The sequence below is a fragment of the Lissotriton vulgaris genome, chromosome 2_1, assembly GCF_964263255.1.
Source record: "Lissotriton vulgaris chromosome 2_1, aLisVul1.2, whole genome shotgun sequence".
In the NCBI taxonomy this organism is placed as follows: domain Eukaryota; kingdom Metazoa; phylum Chordata; class Amphibia; order Caudata; family Salamandridae; genus Lissotriton; species Lissotriton vulgaris.
Window position 1 is genome coordinate 1,227,225,651 of NC_141687.1, and position 24,341 is coordinate 1,227,249,991.

Below are 24,341 nucleotides of genomic sequence, written 5' to 3' on the forward strand. Positions count from 1 at the left end.
GTCAAGAAGGATCTACTTGCCCCCTTTCATTAAATTCCCCCTTCGTTTTTCTCCTCCTCTTGTCTCTCGATCCTACCGAGAGACAAGATGGCGGCCGCACCGGACTGTTTAGAATGTTGACAGACACCGGAGAGCCAATCAGCTTTGCTACGCAAAGCTCCGTTACGCGAAAAGTACGCGATCTGGTGCGCTATCTGGGACGCTGTCACAGATATATGTGTTTTTTTAAACGTTAATTTCTCAAAATCCACTGGAGCACATATATTGAGACCCAGCAAAGGCACATCGGGCTAACAGTCCCTACAATTTTGCCAAGTTTCGTGCAAATCCATTCAGCCGTTCGAGCTAAAAGTGAGGCCAAAGGCCCTATGGAAAAATGAATGGGAAAAACGCGTTTTGGGACCCCCCTTTTTTCTCGGGCCCCCCTTGACGGAACCCCCCCAAATTTTCAGGGGCTGCTCAGAAACAAAATGTGCCATTTTCCTGAAAATTTCAGCCGATTCCGTCCACAAACGCAAAAGTTATTAGACATAGAATTTTCAAAAGTTCCATAGAGAAAAAATCCTAACTATATATACCTACTGGCTATCGCCAGTAGGTAATATATATTTAACACTACTTTATCTTATATTTTATTAGTATATATTAAATAATTGTATATATTGTATACTATTATTTAATGTATACTTTTCAGATTGCTTTATAATATCTTTTGATATGTTTTACATTTTTAAAAAATGTATTCAACTTTTGTACAATATTTCCCATTAATTACTATGGGGAGATATTCTTTCTTTAAAGGTTAATTTAGATAGTCTTTTTTCATTTAGTTTTACTGCTACTTTCTATTTGGTGATCTATTTTTGTTATTTTTTGTTGATTTTCCAGGAACCAAGGTGCAGCTATTTGTCAGAACATGCAAGTCCTTTTGTAAGAATTTCTAAGGTGTTTTTTTAGGGCAGGGAGTATTTAGGAGGGAGTTTTAAAAATTATTTATTGTGTTTTTGTGGGGATTTTTAAAATAATTATATTTATTGCTGTTAGTGTTTTTCACTAGTTTGTCATTTTGCGTATCACTATGCTAGGTTCAATCAGTCAACCACTAAGCTTTATTCGGTCTATGTATGAGAACCAGGAGTGGCCCGTGCAGGGAAGAACAGTGGGGCGAGTTGGGAGGTGGATTCGACTGACGACCACAAGGTAAAATTAAATAAATAACCAATTTTCCCTCGTCGTCATCTTTCAAAATCCCCCCACCCCTGGCCCCACATTCTTACCTGGACAGGCATCTTTTGAAAAAAACAGTAAAAGCAAAAACCGTTACATCACTACATAGGTTAAAATACAAGTACAAATAAATACCTGAAAACATATAATACCATTCAAATCTGATATAAAGGATCATTATGCTAAAATAAAAGATGCAAGCTAAAATAAAAAGATCAAAACATTTATGAAAACTTTCCCATCTTGAAGAGGAACAGATATATGCTAAACACATGGGGTTACATGTCCTAGTTATTTCTCAATCTTTTGGCACCTTTCAGAAAGCTAACTACATTAAAAGTAATTTCAACTGGAAGCAGTTGCAAATATATGATGGCAGGTCGCACTTGGGTAAAATTCACCCGTTTTAAAATCGGTATGACATACAACTTCCTTGGCACTGAGTAGAGAGAACAAAAAATGGTAAATTGAATTATGTTCTTTACAGAGATATTATCACAACCACTGGGAGCGAGAGCATGATCCCCTATTTCCACCCCACAAGAAAGCTAGTAGGAGATGAAATAGTTCAAGCCTGAATCTAGTGAGCAAGAATCAATCATACATACTCTTCACAATTAGAAGGTAAGGCTCAATGTACAGGCTTGACTTCAGGATATTATGATGACGAACGCAGGGCTTCTGCAGAGCTAACTCTTCTCTAGAGAGGGATCTCTTCTGAAAAAACAGTTCTTTTACCCAAATACGTTCAACTGTATATATTCTCTCTACGTTATTGTACAGCTCTCCCCTTCCTAAATTCCGAAAAGTATCCTTACCATACTTAAGCCTGGGAATGTGATGTGACTGATCAAGGTTAATGCAGGCCCTTAAGACCTCCTTATTAAATTTAATCATTGGCCTGTATGTCCGGCCAGAGTTAAAGAGGGAGAAAAGCTGTGATGTCTGTTTTGTATCCCACACTCAATTCCTCATGCACTGAAAATGTAGGGGATTATTGTGGGACACACAGGAGACGTCTTACAAAGGAATTTTCAGCTGCCTGAAACGCAGCCTGTTTAACATAGCTCCAAACTTCACTCCCATAGACCTCCTTTGAAATGCATGTAGCACTATAAATCTGCAATAAAGCCTTAACTGGTCTATTGCCAACCTGGAGGCAAAAGTTAAAACAGCAGCGTTGGCTCATATAAGATCCCTCTTCTTGATTGTAACAAAGGGGTGCCAGCTCATCGCTGAATCGAAATGGACACACAGATAGAAGAAGTCTCTAGTATTTGGTAAAGTACAGGTCCCCAAGATAAACCTCATAGACTTTGTGGAGCGAGGGCTAACCACTATCACTATGCTATGTTAATTGTGTGATGTTAGTTATATTTTGCTGTTTACCTTTTATTTATATGTATTTTGGGGAATGTAGTGTGTTTTACGGGTGGGTTTTTAAAATTTACTTTATTGGTTTTTGTTTACGAACGTGTTCTATCAGCATTTGGAGTTTATACTTTTTTTTTTTTTAAAGGAAATCATTTTTGGTTCATAATAAACCAATGATTTTTACTTTGATTTCCTTGTTTTATGTTTCCTGGATCGGTTCTTTTTCAAAACAGATTTTGGAGCTCATTCCGATGCCGGTCAGATGTCTGCAACTTTTCCAGTTGCAGAGTGTGCTACAGCCTAGAAAAGGGTCGCAGCACAAGCTGCAATTGAAAAAGGCATACTTTTAAACATTGACGTGTTGCCTTGCACACGGTGCATGGATATTTGGGGAGGGCACCATATATCACCCCCCATCTCAGCCCCTTAGCAAAGTCCCTTCCCATCTGACTTTTCATGGCGGTTGGCTCCTCATGAAAAGGCAGAGAAAAATCGGTAATGTCCGAATACCTACGGTGGTGCCTGAGCAGGCACCACCCCTACTGTAGGAATTATGGTCCCACCACTGACCCGACAACTTCTTGAGCCGTCAGAAAAGCAGCAGTCTGTTTCTCCGCCCGATGCCTCCGACCACCGTATCATAATTCGGCAGTCGGACCGCTTAGGTGGATGTCGGTGGCCCACCAACATCGGAATGAGGGCTTTTGGATTACTTTGAGTGAATTCAATTGGATTCATTATATTTTTTTCATTTTTGGGGGGGGATTTCTACAGCTACAGAACAGTAAGTTTTATTTCTTTCATTTATTTTGCGTGCAAAATGTAATATTATATTGTTTAGTCCAAGTTTATGTGATTGTAATGTGGAATTGTTTGGACTAAGGGCCGTATTATGACTTTGGCGGTCCCCCTGCGGCACCACCACCACTCTGTCTACTACAGGACCGCCAAGGCCGTGGTGCGCCTTCCTGCCGGATTCAGAGTGGAATCCCAGTCAGGTGGGCAGTGCTGATGCGGTCTCACGGGGGTGGAGAGCCTAACGTGCAACCCGTCGCTGTGAGAGCGCCGACTGCACATTCTTGTACAGTGTGGCATGCATTCCACACCGTGCTGGAGCGAGGTGAAATTATCGGGGAGCACAACATATGCCCCCCCCCCCCCATGCACCCACAGGCCCAGATCCAGAAGGGGGCCCTGTTAGGGACCCCATAGTTACCTCTCCGCCACTCTTTTCCTGACAGGCTCACCGCCATGAAAAGGGCAGTGAAAAGGCAACTCGTAATATGCTCTGTGGTGTCGGCCGTAGCACCGCCAGGATATTCATTCTGGTTGCAGACCACCGGCCCAGCAGGAACCTTGATCCCGGGGGAGCCGGTTGTCTTGTGGCGGTCCGACCGGTACACTCCGAATCCTTTGGACAGATCGCAGTGTGGCAATGGTCAGACCGCCACCACAAGTACCTCAGTCCTGAAGACCACCGTAATCGTAATAAGGCCCTTTGTGTTGTATTTATTTTATGTGATGGATTGAATTTGCTTTTATCTATTTTGATTGGTGATGCTTACATTTAAAAAAAAAACTTTATATACTTTTTGTTATATCAGTCTTTATCAAGATTGCGATTTTAAATAATTGTTTGACTGATCTAAAAAAATGTTATATTTTTTATTTTGAAGAATTGATTTGGCATGTCGGTTTTGAGTTTGACACAGTTTTTGAGGACTTTGGTAGATTAACATTTACTTTATGAAATGCTTTTGGCTATGATTTCGAAGTAATCTACTCATTTGTTGTTTGTGAAGGTTTTGACTTTAAATTGTAGCATGTTGTACATTCTTTTGGTTTGTTTGCTCAGTTTAGGGCCAATTTCGCTAACTGATAGCTTCATATTTAGTTCTTTTTGTAATCCTTCTATACATTTGTATAGTGTAGGTTGATTTCTACCTAATATGGATTGGAAGGCATTGTGCCATCCTTCCACTGCGTTTTTTGTTTTGACTTCCTTTATCAAGGTACTGTCATAGACCTTCCAACATGGTATATGGCGTTTGGGTTGGCGTCTTGTGTCTGGAGCAATGCAGTCTGTCAACCTCAGTGTCTTCAAAAAACCCAATTAGGGGACTAAGGGCCTGATTACGATCTTGGCGTGGGGTTACTCTGTCACAACAGTGACGGATATCCCATTGGCCGTGATATAAATTCCAATAGATATAATGGGATTTATATTTCGACGGACAGGATATCCGTCACTCTTGTGATGGAGTAACCCATCTGCCAAGATTGTACCCGGGCCCTATGTTTGTCTTCATTTTGTTGGTAGAAAGGGCTTTCTATTAATAAATTGTAGGGATTAGCTACCTCTGTGACTTGAAAATAGGCTTGTGCAACCATTTTTTTATTTAAAAAGCAAATTGGCTGTTTGTGGAACATTGTACACTTAAGGCCGATTCCGATGTTGGACGGACCGGAGTCCTTCCGACATCGGTTGGGAACTGGAACTGAACGACCTCCTGTAGTCGGTTCCAGCCCAGCAAGTAGGATGCGACCAAACCCTGTATACTTTACCCTGTATACTTTACAATGGGGGCGTGGGCCCCTTTTTACAACACTCTGCAACACAGCTCCGTGGCGCTTACTGGAGGTACCTGGTGGGCTAGTTTTCCCCCAGGGACCCTCAGGATTGAAGAGGAATTGCCAGTCCTATTTTTTTTAGTAAGAAGGGGGCTGTGTGGCCCCCCTTCTTTTCCTAATATTTTTGGCCCTGGGGACCCCATCCCCCAGGGCCTGCCCCCCATTTTTTTTTCTCAAAAAATTGGGAAGGGGGCCACCTGGCCACTCTCCCAAGGCCATAATGTGCCCTGGGGACGCCATCCCCCAGGGTATGGCCATTTTTTAAATTATTTTTCTTTTTTGGAGGGGAGCTGCCTTGCCCGCCTCCTTAGGCCTGCCTTTGTTTTATTTTGTTGTTTTTTTATATTTGAGGAGGGGGCCACGTGCCCCCCCCTCCTGGGCCACTAATAGCCCCGGGACACCATCCCCGATGGCTGGCCCTCTACGTTGGGGACCGTGAGAAGGTCCCCAATCCCCCCCATAGTCCCGACGGCTCCCCACGTCACTCAGGAGCCGGCATTGCTTTTCCACATGGGGAGCTGCTAAGGTGTGGATTAGCAATTTGGTTTGCATTTTGAAAGAGAGACCAGGTTTCCCTGCTCTCTCTTTGAAAATCCAAACCAAGTTTGCTATGGCAGGGTGGGAGCCATAGCAAACTGTAGCCATAGCAAACTACAGTGTCCTGAGGGCGGGTACCCCGAAAAACTGCAGGAGCCGGCCCTGGGGGCTGGCGGTCCCAAGAGTATGGATATAAGTAAAGCATTAATGGAGTTTTTTCCTAGTGGCTATGCTTGATGGTGCTTAAAATGTTCTCTTGCCATGTGTATTACACTCATTGGTGAACGGTCAATTTCTGACACTGCGTATTTTGCAGGGAATGACAGAAGTAAACAGGATACTTGCCTCAGTTCTAAAGCTCTCAACTGTGTCCCTTCATGAATCCTACCCACAACCTGAACTCACCCAGACACCCTGCGTGACTCAGTTCACTGTAAGCAGCATACACGAGTCATATGTTGAATAAAAAAACCTCCAGAAGCGCAACATCTAGGAAGAGCAAATACTCAGAGAATGCAAGATGAAGTAAAACTCACTTTGGCAATAGAAGCTGTATCGCTCCGTTGATTACCTTTAACAGTTATTGCTGTGAAATCAGGAACTGTTTCAAACTCAAGTTATGTACCCTTAGCTTGAGTAATTTCTCTGAAAAGCTCACGATACTGTTTAGTCTAAAGACTTCATGTGCATAAATACAGCTTTGATACCCCAACTTGTTCTAAGAGTTGAAGTATTTCACTCCGCATAGGGCGGAGTGAAATACTTCCCCTGGAGGATAATTAGGATTACAGGCAAGTATGTATTCATTGCTTGCAATCCTAATTATTTTACAGGGTAATTTTAATGAAAGTGACATAAAACACGCTCACCTTCCCTGGATGAACAACAAGGGAGTTGTTGCTTTCCAAACTAGATCCAGAATATCAATGAAGGGCCTGCTGAGCTAACTGCCTCTGAGATCCGATTGTGGAATGACCTAGTATTGTGCTTGCTTAAAGGAGCAGTGACACTCTTCTAGTCTCAATAGGCTGCATCGTTTCACATTCATTGTATTTATTTCCTTTAATTTTTCCTCTAAAATGGTTTCTGAAAGAGTTTTTCTAGCCACTCTTTAAATAGTTCCGACTTTTTTCCTTAAAGGGGTTTTAAAGAAAAATAAGTGAAATTTGGCCAATATATCCTCTGGAGAGAATTTGTCCTTATTTTTTAAATTGGCTTCTCTAAATAAAAATGTTTACGCATATATTAAAAGGCCACCAACATTCTGCATTTGGGAGGGACTACTTAGTGCTTCTGACTTTAATGAACAATTCGTTGGTGGAGAGCTAGGATTACTAATAAGTAACTTTTCATTTTGTTGGTTATTTGTTAACATAAAAAATATTTAAACGTTTTGCCTCAACTCTTTTCACAGGTGTTTGTGAACAATCAAATAATGGGGTTCTTTGATTACAAGAATAAGGAGGTTTTTATTCCGGAAATTCCAGTAAGTGGTCTTATATCTGTATAACAGGCCAGCATACATTGCTTATGTATCTTGCAGTTCTTGATAATGTATATATTATGTAAACAAATGTTTATACTTTGTGGAGCTCCTGCACTAATTGATTTCCTGTGTATGTAGGATGCAACATACAGTGGTCCTCCTGCAGAAATTGGTAATGTATTTATCCAGCTAGATGCTTGCTTCCCCAGATGCCTATATCAATTACATCCTTACATCAAACTCTTACTGGGGCACCAGACTGGTTGTACAACTATTTTGCAACAGCCATTAAACAACATTCGCAATCAAAGAGATTAGCCCTGAATATGAGTCAACAGCTATGTCAATGATGTCATATCCTTTTTTGTGCCTTTCTAGACCTGGGATTTATTGATAATCACTACATTTTTGCTCGTATTTTGGGTGTCTTTTTGTCACAATTCAACCATTATTTCAGACCTGTTGAGGTGAGTCACCTTCTAGGTCCAAATCCGCTCGAGCCTTTTAGAAACTGATGTCCCTAACTGATACTTATCCGCATTGCATGTGGTACTTGCAAAAGAAACATGACACCTCGTCATGTGATTTGTGTGCTGTGATGCAGCCGAAAGAGATGTGATAGACTATTCTCCATATGGTTTCTACAAAAGAAAAATGAAAGTCCAGATCTCAATAAAGGACATAGCCCAAACCCAGTCGTGTTCACCCTAACATAATTAAGAAGAAAACATGCCTTCCTCTTTGAAGGTGGCATCATTATTCCACCCTTCTGCACAGGTGAGTTTTCCTCCCCTCGGGGCATCCACAGAGGAGACTGCTGAATTTCAGAAGGCCATGTTGGCTATATTATCATCTTCCTGCTCCCTGTAACACGCCATTGAGAGCCACCAAGAACTAGACAGGCCCATCATGGCCAGCTATCCTGATGTCACTATCTTCCGCTCCTCTGGCAAAATTGGCCCTGAACCGATCTACTAACTATACGGTCTCACAGGCAAACATGCTACCCAACTTCTTCTGACTCTTCCTTGCTATTTAGAGCATCATTAGTTGCAATATTACTTAAGCTCTGACTCCATCGAACCTGACTGCTGGTTTGGATTCAGTTCCTAAATGACCATGTAATAGTTTGGTGAGAGGACAGTGAGATCGGCCTTTTTGTGCCTACTAACTACACATAAATAGTCAACTTTCACAATGTAAGCAGATTTGATACCCTACCCAAGGTGGTTTTCTCCTTATCCTTCCCAGAATTCTTCATAAGAACAATTGCACTACTTTTCAGTGATCAAAAAGGCCGCTGAAACACTTGCTTTCCCTTTAATTTCAGAGCAGCCTAAAGTTTTACACGTGACTGAGATTTTGGTGTAGTCGTCAAACTTCTTTCCGCCTTACATGCTACACCACTACGGTCTCGATCCCGGTTGAAAAAAAGGTCCTGGGATCAGTTGTGAAGTCCAAGGTCCTCATTGCGTTTAACGTTGTCAGCTACATTGGTAAGTCCCACAAAAAAGAAGAAAAACAAAGTGTTGAAGAGGTCTTCGACTTCGTCCCATCTGCCGCTGTCTTCAGAAGGGACAAGGGAGTGTTATCATTCAAGGCCAAGCTCTGTGGTTGAGCCTGGACTGTGCTGGCTCCACAGCTCCCTGAGTTTTCGGGCGCTGGAGCGACCCCCACTCAACTTCAGGAGGTTTATGAGGCCATGCACTTCATATTTGAGTGGCCCATTCCAGCCGGTGCGCCTTTGGGCCCCATGGGTTTGGAAGGGGTTCATGTTGGCAACTCTGCCCCTGGCCCCTTGGATCCACAGATGGATCTGGACAAGCGCTGGTCATACCCTTTTGACCTCACCCGGCACTGATCCTGATGCCTATTTTCCCTGCGCCGCTGACACCCTCCGGCAGTACCATCCTCATTCTGATCTCTGGCTCAAACAGTGAGCTGGAGGGGTGTCCTCTGATGCTGACTGCAGCCATGCCTTCCATGCCAGAGCCTGAGCCCTATTCCTATGGACTAAGTCTCGGGGAGGATTGAGAGGGGTCACTGGACCCTGAAGAATACCAGCCTTTAGATACGAACATAGACTGGTGTGAAGACTTGGCAGAGGCCATTGGACTGGACACTTCTCCGGATACTGGCATGTTTTCTCCCCCTACTGTGGCTATGCAGGAAGGAGCGTCAGTTCCCATGGTGGTGAGAACGGCATCCGAAGTCCTAGACCTTAGCCTACCCTTAGTGGCAGTCAAGATGAACGTCTTGTGCTTCAGCTGGGAGGGACCTCCTCAGAAACGCTTCTTCTGTGTAATGACCCCTTACAGACGTCCTGCCTGGGACTTGCTCCCAGCCCAGCTTTGGGGTTCCTGTGAACAGGTTGATTGCCTGCCACCACTGCCCCGCACCAGAGGACCCCAATTTCTTCACACAACACCCTACCCCGGAGAGCTTGGTGGTCCAAGCCTCCACCTCCTGTGGAAATCCTGGTGCCTTCCCTACTGCCCCACCGAATAGGGAATCCAAGAGCCTGGACACAATAGGCAGGAATGTGTTTCCTTCCACCAACCTTTCACTGTGGTCTGTGAACACTGCATGCCTTTTGGGCTGTTACTCTCATGCGCTATGGAATTTGGTTGCGCAGGTGCTGCCCATGGTTTCAGGGGAGGCCCGGACCATACTTACCCAAGCTGTTGCTGACGGGAGGGATGCAGCTAAGTTCACGATCAGATGTGGAAAGGATACCACCGACTCACAGGGCAGAGCTTTTCCTCGACATTTGCTTTATGGCGCCATGCCTGACTGAGAATAACTGGCTTTTTGGGAGGTGTCCAAGCATTGCTTATGGACATGCCCTTTGATGGCTTCTGCCTCTTTGGAGACAAGGTGGACTCAGCACTGGAGCATTACAAGACAGCAGTACTATGGCCAGGTCCTTGGACTATTCCATGGCCCCACTCCAACCCCAGTCCACTTTTTGCTACTTTCCTGGCCATGGACGGGGGTCCCAGTCATGTCTAAACCCTCCCAGCTACCACAGGACTCAAGCTTCCCAACCTCTGTGTGGCAGAGGACGCGCTACCCACAAACCTCATGGGTTGGACAGCCAGGGGGCGAGCCTGTCCACCGCCCCTTAGCAACCGCAGCCTTCAAACCCTTTTAGTTTGGCCATAGTCACCCATTGGGAGTCAGGGTATGCCATCACCTGCCTCACTGGAGGTCTTTAACATCAGACCAGTGCGTTCTCCAAATTGTCTGGAGGGGGTTAATCCCTCCCCTTTGTAACTAACCCTCCGCCCATGCCACCTGCTTGTGACAGGCTGACGAAAGACCATCTTCCTTGCTCTGCCAAGAGGTGACAGCTGTCTTAACCAAGGGAGCCATAAAGAAGGTGTTGATGCCAGAAGTAGGTAGTGGTTGCTATTCTTGTTACTTTCTGGTGCCCAAGAATGACATAGGCTTTCATCCTATCATAGACTTGCACCCTCTTAATTTCTTCCTCAAAAAGCAGAAGTTAAAAATGCTCATGTTCGCTCAAATCTTGACTGCCCTGGACCCAGGTGAATGGATGGTGACGTTGGACTTGCAGGATGCATATTTCCACATTCCTGTCCTGCTTACCCACAGGCATTACCTGCGGTTTAGGGTAGGCCATGAGCACTCTCACTTTGCTGTTCTCCCTTTTGGCCTTGCTAGCACCCCTCAAGTGTTCACCAAGGTGACGGAGGTGGTTGCAACGTATCTGCAGAGATCAGGGGTTTCCTGTTTCCCCTAACTCAACGACTGGCTGTTAAAGTCGAGCCTACCCCAAGGCTGTCGTCCCCCACATCCAGACTACTGTGGACCTCCTGCATTCGCTGGGGTTCACTATCAATGTGTGGAAATCACACCTGACTCACTCTCAGACACTCCCTTTCCACAGCGCAGTTTTGGGCACAGTGCAGTTTTGGGATTGTCCTCCTGAACTTCGAGTCAAGGATATTCAGGCTATGATACCAATGTTTCAGCCTCTATCATGGATTTTGGTGAGTCTAACTCTTAGGCTGCTGAGACTCATGGTCTTGTGCACCTTTCCTGTGACACATGCCCGCTGGAATGTGTCACAGGAAAGGTGCAGTGGGTGCTGCATCAGGATAGTCTCTCTGATATGGTTCAGATCTCAGAGGGTACTGCAAAAGATCTGCAGTGGTGGTTGATGATCCACGATTGGGTCAGCGTCAGACCCTTCTCTAACCAAATCACACAGTAATTACAGATGCGTCACTCCTGGATGGGGCGGCCATTTGGGAGAGGTGGAGATCAGAGGACTCTGGTCTCCGGCAGAATATGGACTCCACATCAACTTGTTGGAGCTCCAAGTGGTTAACTTAGCATTGAAAGCTTTTATTCCTTCCATCAAGGGAAAGCTGGTTCAGGTGTTCATGGACAACACCACCGCCATGTGGTACTGCAACAAACATGGTGGGTTGGGGTCAGGTTGTGGACCCTTAGTCAAGAGACCCTGTGTCTCTGGACATACCTGGAACTGCAGGGCATATTCCTGGTAGTTCAACACCTGGCAGGTTCCCTGAACACCAGGGCGGACAAATTCAGCCATCGATGCCTAGCTGATCATGAGTGGCATCTCCATCCAGAGGTGGCGCAAGGTCTCTTTCAGCGGTGGCCAGAACCTTGGTTAGATATATTCACCCCCAATGAGAATGTGCAATGTCAGCAGTTTTGCACTTTAGAACTACCAAGGCGACTGTCGCTCTGAGAAGCTTCTGCCCAGAGTGCTCAAGAAGATCAGGAGCGAGCGGGAGCAAGTCATTATTATGACTCCAGCCTGGGCACTCAGAGTCTGTTTTCACAAGCTTCTCCAATTGAACATTGATCCTCCGTTCAGGCTGTCCCTTTTTGGGAGGATCTCATGTCGCAGGGTGAGGGTGCTCTACCCGAACCTGTCAACTCTACGCCTTCTTGCGTGGAGATTTAACATCAGCATTGATATAATTCGACCTTCTTCCCAAAGTTTGCAATGTTATTTTGGCGGACAGGTGGCCCTCCACCAAGACAGTGCCGGTGGAACAAATTTGTAAAATATTGTACAGAATATTGTACAGAAAAGTCTTTCTGCTTCCCTCTCTCAAGTTCTACTTTTTATTTTGACCCTTGCCCAGTAGGGCTATACTATGGGCACTCTTAAAGGATACCTTTCGGCCTTGCCTGCCTTATTGAGGTTGCCAGCCAAATCCTCTTTATTTAAATCCCCTATTGTGAATAGATTTTGTAAGGGGATTATACATATTTTCCCACCTGCCCGATTCATCATTCCTCAGTGGGACCTTAATTTGGTTCTCACCTTCCTGGTGTGGGCTCTGATTGAACCTCTGCATAACTGCCCCCAAGGGTTGCTTACTAAATAACTTCTGCCAGGAGGGTGAGCAAATTGCAGGCTCTGTAATCCAAGCCTCCTTACCTGATCATCTTCCCTGATAAGTTAGGGTTTCACACCAGGGCCTCTTTCTTACTGAAAGTGGTAACACCATTCCACATGGAGCAATCGGTCACTCTGCCCACGGTCTATGCTCCTTCACACCCCTCAAAAGAAGAGGAGCAACTCCACCATCTGGACCCGAAAAGAGCATTGTCCTTCTACCTTGACCACACTAAAGAGTTCCAGGTGGACAACCATCTCTTTGTGGGGTACTTTGGAGAAAGGTTGTGCAGTGCAGAAGAGGACTACCTCACGATGGATCATCCTCTGCATCAAAATTTTTTTAGCTTTGGCCAAGAAGCAGCCTCCTGAAGGCTTTGGGGCTCTTTCCACCAGAGCTAAGGCTGCTAACATAGTGGTGCAACATAGTGTTCCAGTCCTTGACATTTGTCAGGTTTCAATGTGGGCATCCCTGTACACGTTTACTAAACTTTACTGTCTAGACAGACAAGCCTCAATGGACTGTCTTTTTGGCCTCTCTGTCCTGCAGGTTTTCCTGGTCTAAACATGTCCGTAGTCCCTCACCCGGGGATGGTATTACTTGGGTGTCTACTCAAAGGTAAGGAATCTGCGACTAGATGTCTATCATATGGAAAAGCTACTTAGGTTCGTAACTCCTTATCTGGTAGAGACATGATCTAGCCACAGATTCCTTACCGACTCACCCATTCTCCCGCACTGTGGACAGGATTTTAGGGTTCAGGGCTGATTCCTTACAGGGCCCTAGTTATTTTAAACACCACTGTCAATGCACTTCATGATTCCTCACTCCTGGGGTAGGAAGTCCTGAAAAGTAACTGACGTCAGCATGCTGAGGTTGCACCTATATAGGTGATGTGGATGTAACTTCTGGCACGGATGACGCCAATGATGTCACATGAAACCGACCTACGCGATCAAGCGACGCACAAGGACATTACTCAAGGAAAGACTTCAGGATCCAGCCTGATGCCTGGGAAATATAAAGGTAAGGAGTCTGTGGCTAGATCGTGTTTCTAACAGATAAGGCGTCACCGAAGGTAAGTAACTTGTCCATTCATGCTGATCATTGCATTGTAAGTTTACATAAGCCTTTTAGTAATAATATTTTATTAGATATTGTGCTTTAAGAGAAAAATAATTAGAAGCAACTTTTTTCTTGCAATACATTTTTTACCATTATTTAATATTGTCGAATACAAGCAAGAATGCAACTGTTATTAAAGGCTTTCTTCTGAAATTAGAGAGCTGAATTGGTATTGAAGGTCTAAAGGAGAGAATAAGATCTGTAATATACACCAAAGCTATTACTGTATTCCTGAAATTGAGTGTTTGTTGTTCCACAACATAATGTGAGACGTAATATGGCAAACATTATTATGTTTAAGAAGAGGTAGTGTATTATACATAATTAGCACTGACCTCTTTAATTACCTTAAATGAATTTATTTTTTCTGCCGAACTCCTTTGGGACGGGTTGACCATTTGGGAGGGTGAGCTCACGTATAAACTGCAAAACTCCTTCCAAAGTGAAAGTCACGCACTCGGGGGTCAATAATCCAACTTTATTTCTCCAATGAGCAAACGCTCATATATATAAAAAAAATCCCTAAAAAGCAAAGTTAAAGGGAAGTTGTAGTAAGGTGAAAATGTGTGTCCCTACAATGCACAGTTTTCTTATCAATGATGTTACTGCAAATGTTGAACTGATATTATCAATAATGTTGTCGAAAACTGAAAAAGTGGTGTAACATATGGGGTAACTAACAGTGAATGGCGTGGGCGTCTTTTGTATGGTCATCACAAGCATGAAACTATGCAATTTTGAAAGCCATAGGGCGCAAATCCTCGGATCCGATAGATCGGGAGGCATACAGGTGCCTGTTGCGAGAGTATAAAAGCAGAGTTATCAAGGAGAAACAGGACTACTTCACCAACCTGACCAGCTCCCTTACTACATCTAAAGAGCTTTTTAAGATCGTGGACTCCCTTTGCTCTCTTCAGGCACCTGACCCCGTAATAGCCACACAGGAGCTATGTAATAACATCTCAGACTTCTTTTATAAAAAAATAGATGACATCTATCTGGCTCTCCGATCTCAGAGGAATTCCTTGAGTGACGAGGTTTCCCCTCGAGTTAATCATTGTGAATCTCGGATTGGTGATCCCTCCCAAATCCTTACTCATTTCCCGGCGCTTACTGTAAATGGTCTTAATCTTCTATTAGATAGAATGAAATCAGCCTCTCCTCTGGACCCTGTTCCTTTGAAAGTACTAAAGGACAGTAGGGACAGCATTCTTCCTCCTATGCTGGAAATAATGAATGAAGCTATGGAACAGGGTATTTTCCCTATGGCATGGAAGAAGGCCATAGTGAAACCGCTTCTCAAAAAGTCCACCTTGGACCCTGGTCTCTTGAAGAACTTCAGGCCAATATCTCTTCTGCCGGCACCTGCTAAGATGTTGGAGGCTCATTTGAACTGCCATTTATCCAACTTCTTGGATTCTTCTGGATTTTTGGACGGGTCCCAACATGGTTTTAGAAAGCTCCACAGCACGGAGTCTGCTTTGACTAAGGTTGTAGATAACATTCGCCGGAAAGTAGATCTGGGCTAAACCACCGTGCTAGTACTGTTGGACCTTACAGCAGCGTTCGACTCCCTGTCTCCCTCCACTTTAACATCTAGGTTAAGGGAGGCAGGGGTAACAGGACCGGCCCTCAGTCTCCTGAACTCTTTTTTACAGCAGAGAGAGCAGCGTGTGATGCTTGGAGATTTCCTCTCCCCTGTTAAGTCTCTGCAATGTGGGGTGCCACAGGGGTCGGCATTGAGTCCGACCCTGTTCAATATCTACGTGGCCCCCCTTGCGAGACTAGTAAGATCTCAGGGGATGGAGGTGGTGTCGTACGCCGACGACACGCAGATTATGGTGTCCCTGACCCACTCTGTGAGTACTACCGCTCTCAACTTTAGGTCCTGCATGCAACTTGTTGCAGAGTGGATGATTCTCAACTCCCTAAAGTTGAACGGTGACAAAACAGAGGTCCTGGTCTTTGGTAAAGACCAGGACATGTGGTCAGGTGAGTGGTGGCCTTCATCTTTAGGCATCTGCCCCACTCCCATACAATCTGCCAGGAATCTAGGGGTCATCTTTGACACCCTGCTCTCCATGGAGCTTCAGGTTAATAGGACTGTGGCCACCTGTTGGGGCATCATCAGGACCCTCAAAAGAATCCTCCATTATCTTTCCCCACAGGCACGTAAGCAGACTGTAATTGCCCTTGTTGGCTCAAGGCTTGATTATTGCAATTCACTTTACGCCGGGGCCAACAAGGGGCTTCTGCAACGTTTGCAGGTCGTGCAGAATGCGGCGGCGCGATTTGTGCTGGCCCTGCCTTGGCTTTCTTCCGCTACCATGGCAAGGAAGAGTCTCCACTGGCTCCCTATCACCTCCAGAGTCTCCTTTAAACTCCTGTGCCTCACTTATAGTGCCCTTATGGCTGGCCCTACCGACGCTCTTGGATCCTTGCTCACTCGGTATGTTCCTAGCAGATGTTTACGTTCTCTAGAGATGAACCAACTGGTAGTCCCGCGCTCTAGGAAGGCCAGATGGGGGAGCAAGGCCTTTTCCATTTTAGCACCCCAAATATGGAACACACTCCCCCTGGAGATTAAATCACAGCCCTCATTGGATCTTTTCAGGAAGGCGCTAAAAACCTGGTGCTTCATTAAAGCCTACCAGTAAGTCTCTGTCCATCTGGTGTTTTCAGCTTTATATTGAGATAGGCGCCTTGACGCCCACTGGGCTAAGTTGCGCAGTTATAAATTCTGCTTCATTCATTCATTCATTCATTATGGGGTGCTCCTCCTAGAAGAAGTGAATAATAAATGAGCACTTTTAAATAAAAATTTGGAGTTTCCCAGTACCTGCCCTTGGGGGGCCATGGGAGAGCCCCAGAGTCTCCACAGCCTTGCCGGCTCCCCTGCCAGAACCCATTATGGGTGCCGGCATGCTGCCCACTTTAAAGCCTCTAGGGTCCCGAGGGCCGTTTCCTTGGGGCAATTTTCTTTAATTAAGGGGAGGGTGGCACACAGCTTCCCTCCGTAAGCCTCTACAGGTCCTGTGGGCCCCATGCCCAGGGGCTGGCTTTTTTTAATGGCGAGAAGAGTGAGCAGATCCCGTCTGAACCACTAGTAGCCCTAGGGACCCCACTCCACGGGGCCCAAACATATATTAAAAGGCAAGGGTACATGCCCCTCATCCTCAGGGGCTTAATGTTTTTTAAGGAGAGGTGCTTGCGACGACCCCCTTCTCCCCGAACTAATTGTGGCCCTGGAAACCCACCCAGAGGGCCAAAACATACTTTTCTAAGGGGAGTGTGCACGTGACCCCTTTTCCCAAGCCAGGTGTAGCCCCAAGGGCCTAATGTGGGTTGCCTGGTGGCCATCTGAGGCACTCAGAAAACAGTGTGTTGAGAGCTACGGGAAGAGCCCCAGGCTTCCCGCATGCACCCATCCTAGGTGCATCAGAAGCATGCTTTGCTCTTGCCCAGAAAAAGGAACTGTTTATGCATTGCTCCGTTCGGACTGGAGAAATTTGAGTTTCCCTGCTCGCAAGAGTGCAGGTAGGGAAACACATGTCTGCACCCACCTGGCTCCTGCCAGATGGGAGCAAACATGCCTTCCCTACTTGCACAAGTGCTCCCGGAAACGACTGTGTCCCGAGGGTGGTCCCCGGGACACAGTTTGTTAACCAGCCCCAGGATTGGGGTGGACAGGAGGAATCGCTGGGGCTTTTTCAGGCTCCAGTAGGGGATGCACCCACCCACATTTTCATTAATTTCAATTTTGTCACAGAGATAGGTTCAACAGGGTATTCTAGAGGCCCAAGGTGGGGGGGGGGGCACGTGCCACCTTCCCCTAATTGAGGAAATGCACCACCTTGGGCCATGGTACACTTGCGGGGGGGGGCTTCTGCGATACATGTAAGTCTGCACTCTCTTTTTACAGCAGATTTATAGATCCTCTGCAAATTTGTAGCAAAATGTAAAAAACACATATTTTTGGCCCTTAGGGAGTCCCTATGGGACATCCCACCAGGCAGAGTGGGGCAGGGAATCCCTACCCTGCCCTCTTATATCTATTTTTCACGTTTTTTTCTGACTGAGTCCCGAGTTCTAAGATGGCTTCCGCCACATTCTTGTTGGTTTGGTGTCAGCCAATCATATCTCCTCTGGAGATCTGTTGAAACCACAGATCATGAAATATAAAAAATGTTCAAGCCTTCATTGCTCACAAACTATTGAACAGATTTCCACCAAATCACAAAAGTATACTTCTGGGACCAAGATCTAGCTTTCTGACAAATTTGGTGTAGTTCCCTTCAGCCGGTTTTTTCTATATTGCCGTTAGCTATGGAAAAATGAATTGGGAAAACATGCTTTGCGGCCCTACCTTTTTCTCGGCTCCCATTTGATAGATCACTCCAAACCTTTTCAGGAAGGAGGCGAGGTGGATAAGCCTTTTTGTCTGGAAGTTCTGTGAAGGTCCGTCAAACAGAGCCAAAGTTATTAGGAAAACAAGAAATACTTTTTTGTATGGAAATGCAGACCTAACTATAACTACCAAGAGCGGTATCGGGAGCTAGGATTCTGAAAAATAGAAATTCTTCCGATTTTTGATTTGTAATAACTTTTGTCACCGTTTGCCGACTCCATGAAATTTTGCAGACCTTTTCCTTTTTTAGGTCTCGCCTAGGCAACGCACATGCGTTCCATAGGAGGGGACCTAATGCCATCAGCAGAGCTTTTTGAGCAAAGAAGTGCAAGTGTTGCATTGCTTGCAATGTAATACGTGAACATCTTGGCGATTTCCTTTCGGGAGCGCGTGGCGCCATATGGTCACGCTCCCGAAAGAAAATCGCCTATGCCCCCTCCCCCTGCTGTCGCGCGAAGCACGTGCTTTTTTTTTTAAGTGCAGATGATGGCTTTCACGGCCGCGCGGCTTACTGCAGCGCGACCAATGCTTGTTTATTTTATGGCTTCCTTGTCACTTAGCTATTGAAATTAAGATCGATCCGTGCAATTTTTTCACTGTGGTGTGCCCTCTGTACACCCTAGGTCGGCCAGTGGCGCCCATTGGAGGAGGGAGACCACGTGGCCGAGAGGTGCCAATGTTACTCTTTACGGGTGTCCTTGTCAGTTTCTGAAATAAATATTGGGAAACAACTAAATGCAAAAGGCGACCTACTACGACAGCGCTGCAGTCGTAGTAGGTCGTAGTATTTTGCAATACTTATGGAAGTGAACTTTCTGTCACCTATGATGCTGTTGTTCATGTTATGCAAACTGGAACTACTATACTACTAATATAACAGCTTGGGATTTTGTTGAAAAAGTGCATGAAAAAGATGAAAGTATAGACTATAACTTAATCAAGATTATGATATATCAACGAGGAAGAAATAAATGTTGGTTTCGGGGTTTGTTACTTTATGCTGGACTGAGTACGGATGGAACAATTTGTATCAATTTCTTCTTGAAGCGAATATTCCAGATATTAACTGCAAAACACTCATAGCAATATGTCCTTTGGATCTTCCCAGTGTTTGCAGATATTTCAACCACAAGTTTCAAAATGTGCTTTACTACACAACCAATAAAAATACCATTGGAGAGGTTTTTTCTTTTTTTGGTAACACTCTTTATTATAATTTTCCTGGAAATGTGGTACAATCATAGTAATAATCAATGGAGTGCAGACTCAGTCCTGACAACACTAGTAGACAATCATACATTGAAATGAAAAGTATTTCAGCTGAGTCACTGTGTTATCTAATAGAAGGCATGCATCACTGCTAGTGATTATTTATACTCCAATTGCATAAGCAAATAGGATGTGTGAGTCCCACCACCTTAAAGGAACAGTTGCAGGACTGAAGTGGGGAAAATTAGGATGCAACGCCTAACAGGAAACTTAACATGGTGAACAAAAAGCTGCTGCGTCACTGGGGCACATTGTTGTCTTTAGTATGGAAACAATGAGGCTTGTAGAAAGGTTGTGCAGTGGTGGGGGATTGGGCCAAATGCACATGATCCCTGCATGCTTACCATGAGGGAAAGAGAAAGTGTGTAGGTGACTAGGGGCCCTGGGTCAGATTGTTAAAAGAGCATTCCTTGTCTGAAGATACCTCCCCTCAAGTGGGGAGCAGGCTACTGTGTGTGGCTATCCATGGGATGTCTCGAAGTATCAGGTCCTACACTTGTGCAAGGTCAGGGTTGCCTTGGCCCTTCTATGCTTCATAATGGCACTCTCAGATTCCGCCCATCTAGACAACGTCCGCCTCCATCCCAGTAAAGAGAGTACAGCAGGAGACTTCTAAGCCAGCGATGTGGCAGCATCTAACGATGATTCTGTTATGAGGTTTGGAAATCCCAACAAGCAGACAGCTGGTGTCCTCTCAAGATTGCAGCCAGTAGTGGCATTAACGAGGGCCATCACTGTTTCCCAGAAGGGAATAAGGGTCGGGCAGGCCCATACCATGTGGTAAAAAATCTGCATCACCTAGCTAGCATCTGGGACATGCTGCCTGGATTCCTAGATATATCCTGTTGAATTGTTTAGGAATCTGGTATAGCCTAAGCAAGTAATAACATTGGATTAATTTATAACCGGCATAGTAAGAGGTCTGAGGGGTACAACAAAGAATATTGTCCCAGTCGCTATCCGACAGTTCGTGGCCGAGGCCGTTAACCCCATAGTCTCATAAGGGGGAAAGTTGTTGCTTAGCTTGGGAGAGCAGGGACGGATATAGAAGCATGACTGCATGATCCTGGCCTTTCCTAATGTAGATAGCTTAGACTAATAGTGAATGCCACTGCAACATATCAAAGAACCTGGTAGGGATGGATATCAAACTCAGCTGTCAGGTCCTGGAAATTGTGCTGTTGGCCGTTTGAGTACCAATCCCTGATAGTCCTCATGCTCCTTCATTCCCAATCTTGCAACCTGGTCCAGTCTCCTGAAAGATAAGGTAGAAATGCTGGAGGGACATTTCTGCCATAAGGAGGTTTTGTCTTTATTTGTTGGAGCTCCTGGGCCCATGCAAATTGGAGAGTAGTCATTATGGGACCATCCGCTCCCACACAAATGTGAGGATGCGGTGTAAGGAGAACAGTCACCAGGACGGCTCGTATGGAGGCAAAGTCCAGACGCTGTCACTCCACAGTAAATTACACCAAAGTGCTGCCCATTTCAACTGTGCCATGAAATAATGTAGCTCTCTGTCGGATACCACAAGCCCACCTTCATCCGTCAAGAGGTGCAGCTTGCTCAGAGCATTGCAACGGCACTCTGTACCCCAGATAAGTTGTGTAAGTAAGCTGTCCATTTCATTGAAAAAGGATTTAGGGAGGCAGACTGGCCGGGAAGAGAAATAATAGAGGAGTCAAGGGAGGTATAATTTTGGACAGGGTGATCCTGCCCTCTACGGACCGGGGGAATGTAAGCCAAATCTTAGTGAAGTGATGCAGAGCAGCAATCGTTGCCCTATCATTGCCCTCAATTAACTGTCTCAGTGTGCTAAGCACTGATCCCAAGGTACCATAACGTTATCAGTTCCCAGTAAAGAGCCATCCCAACCTCTGACACTGGAGCCCGTTTTGGTGGAGTGTATAGCGGGAAGGTTTTGGATTTGTACCAGTTGACCCCTGTACCAGAGTGGCACCTGAACTCTGCTAGTGCTGTGACGGCCCCCTCAATGTCAGTGCGCTCACCTTGAGTGTAAAGGAGAAGGTTATCTGCATAGAGGGAGATATAAAGGGGCATGTCTTCTATCTGTAACCCACTGTAATGGTGTTGAGTGGGAGAGTGAGGGGATCCTTTACCAAAGTGAATAGTAGGCCAAGAGGGGACAGCCTTGATGCATCCCCCTTCTGACAGTGTGCGATACAGAGATAGTAGTTCCAGTTTCTACCTGAGCCATTGGGTTTGTCAGCAGCCATGTTCAATGGAGAAATCTGCTCCCCGACCCATACTTTGCTATCTTTACATACAGGTAGTCTCAGCTAAATAAATCAAAAGCCTTCTCGATATCAGCTGCCATGTCCAGAGCTTTCTGGCATATTCTTGGAACGGAGTGCATAACCTGTATCAGCTGTCAAATGTTGTGTGCAGTACTCCGGGTTGGAATGAACCACGATTGATCCTCATGGATGAGGCTTTGTACATGGGGAATAAGCTAATTAACCAATATATAACTTACAATTGTATAGACGACGTTGAGTATAGGCAGGGGTCTATATGATGTAACTAGTTCCACAGATCTATCCTCATTAAGGAGAGAAACTAGCAATGCTTCACAGAAAGTCAGTAACCTTAGCTATGTTGTATGATTTGGCCAGTGCACGGGCAACAACATTAATGTAGGGTGAGTAAAACTCTATGGGCAGCGTGTGTGCACCTGGGGTCTTTCCTCAGGCCAGTCCCTTGATAGTCCTGTGCCTCCTGTTTCATAAACTCTGCCCCCATCAAGGTCAGAACCATGGGCGAAAGCTTAGGCATCTCGGCTGCCAGGATTTAGTCATGCATTGGTTGGGAACCCTTCTTCCCACCGGGTGTAGAACTGCTTCTGATGCCATTCCAGTTTGAACCCAGCCGTATGCAAATCAGTCTTGACCCTGCGCCCAAGGGAAACAGTCCAGTCCGAACTGCCAGGCCAGGTCCTCCCTTGGTGGTCAGCAGGGTGCTGGGGAATCGGTAGCAAATGTGGGCCAGTGAGGTATGAGTCACCTTAGTGGCAGTGCAGCAATTTTCTGGGTCCAGGTGAGGGGGGATTTTCCACCTGTGCATCATTAGTGGTGGTCCAGGGGGAACATCAAAAGGTCGTGATCCTTTGAGTCGGTGCGCAGGAACGTACTGCTGAGCCCAGAACACCATTATTACAATTGAAAGAACTAAATTACGCTCTACTTCACTCTAATCCAGCACAAGTCAACAATATTATGGATTATATCCAATCAAAATAGTTTGATCCACTTTCTGAGAACACTAATTGTTCATATGCTGTCTTTACGAATCAGAAAATCCATTAATGGACTTATCCAATTAGAAAATTGATATGTTAGAATTTTAAGAAACAATTTCTGAAATCCCTATCAGATTTATATTTGTTGCCAAACAACACATCATAAGAAGCAAGTAAAAATTACTGATCACTTTGAAAAAACTAAAGTGAGGATAAATTGGCCTGGGCACATGTATCCCTATTTCTGTTTGTGAAGAAGAAAACAACCTCTGCAAAAACCATGAAATGTGCAATTTCTGCCTTGGAAAACTAGATTATAATTTCATGCCTTTCACATGAAATTAATAAAAATTTGGAAACATATTCAATCGCTTCAGAACTACAGCAACTAAATTGATATGAAAGTATTTTAATTCAAACAGTGCATCCGTTTTAAACCATAGAACGCAACAAAAATCTGTAAAACGTCAGCCACATGAATTAGTGTGCTGACTGAAAAGAAAAGTTCTTTTTCTTCTATTATATTTCAACAAAAACATAACCACTCCTGAAATTGAATGCAAACTAGAGGAACCTTTAGTGGTTTTAGTGAATGGATTTCCTACAGAATAAACACATTTGGCAAAAATGTATTCGCTAAGAAGACGTTTTTAAAAAGCACATTACCTTCAGAAAAACAAGATATACTATAAAGATTTTGATGTTGCAAATTACATCTCCTCTACAAACCTATCTTTTAAAAAAGCAAATTCACAGGATAATTTCAAAAGATTACCGAAGTACAAGCTGAACAAATATATAAACATTGTAATATATACATGCAACACTCAATGGACATGATAGATGATGCTTTAGAACTTTATCAGATGAAGAAAGTTGAAGGAGGGCCTATTAGTGTCTGGGAAAAAATACTAGAAACAAGATATTATCCGCATTTCTTCCCCACTGGAAAAGGTGGACAATGTGATGATCGTCCAGTCCAATTTTCAGCATATGAGATCCAAGCTGAACGTTAATATACAAATGATCCACACTTCCAACAAGATATATCTGTACTTTCACTCTTCTTTTTGAAAGGGAACTTTCTGTCACTTCTAATGTTGTTGTAAATGCTATATGAACTGGACCTGGCTTATATAGCAACACAGGATTTTGTTGAAAAGGTGCATAAAAATTTAGAATATAACTTAATCAACGTCATGGCTTGTCATTGAGGAATAAATTAATAATTGATTTTGACGACTCCGAGAATTGAAATGTATGCTCAGAAATTTAGGACCACCTACTTAGTTTATTATTTTAAGCTGTGCTGAGTATGGTTGGGACGATTTGTATCAATTTCTTCTCAAAGTTGATGCTAATATTTTGGACATTAACTGCTAAATACCTGCGGAAATATGTTCTTTGGACCCTGCCAATGTTTTCAGATATTCAAACTATGCTTCAGTACTTAACCAAAAAAATGAAAAATCCATTTGGAGAAGTTCTTGATTATCTTTGGCGAAAAGAATATCAAGCAATAGGGAAACCACACATTTATAGGTTTCTCTGGATCAAAGATGCACCAAAGTTTGGATATGAGTCTGATGACTCAGTTCTAAATTTATTGAACGTTAT

The 24,341-nt window shown here is 44.6% G+C and overlaps 1 protein-coding gene across 2 annotated transcripts in view; it reads left to right on the top strand.

Moving 5' to 3' along the window:
* The window catches only part of GLB1L2 (galactosidase beta 1 like 2), a 1,156,973-nt gene that overhangs the window by 797,676 nt on the left and 334,956 nt on the right, over positions 1–24,341 (top strand). For both annotated transcript variants that reach the window (XM_086956948.1, XM_086956947.1), the window contains exon 14: positions 7,184–7,255. In XM_086956948.1, the coding sequence (XP_086813074.1) occupies positions 7,184–7,255 (72 nt within the window). The remainder of the gene's footprint in view (positions 1–7,183; positions 7,256–24,341) is intronic.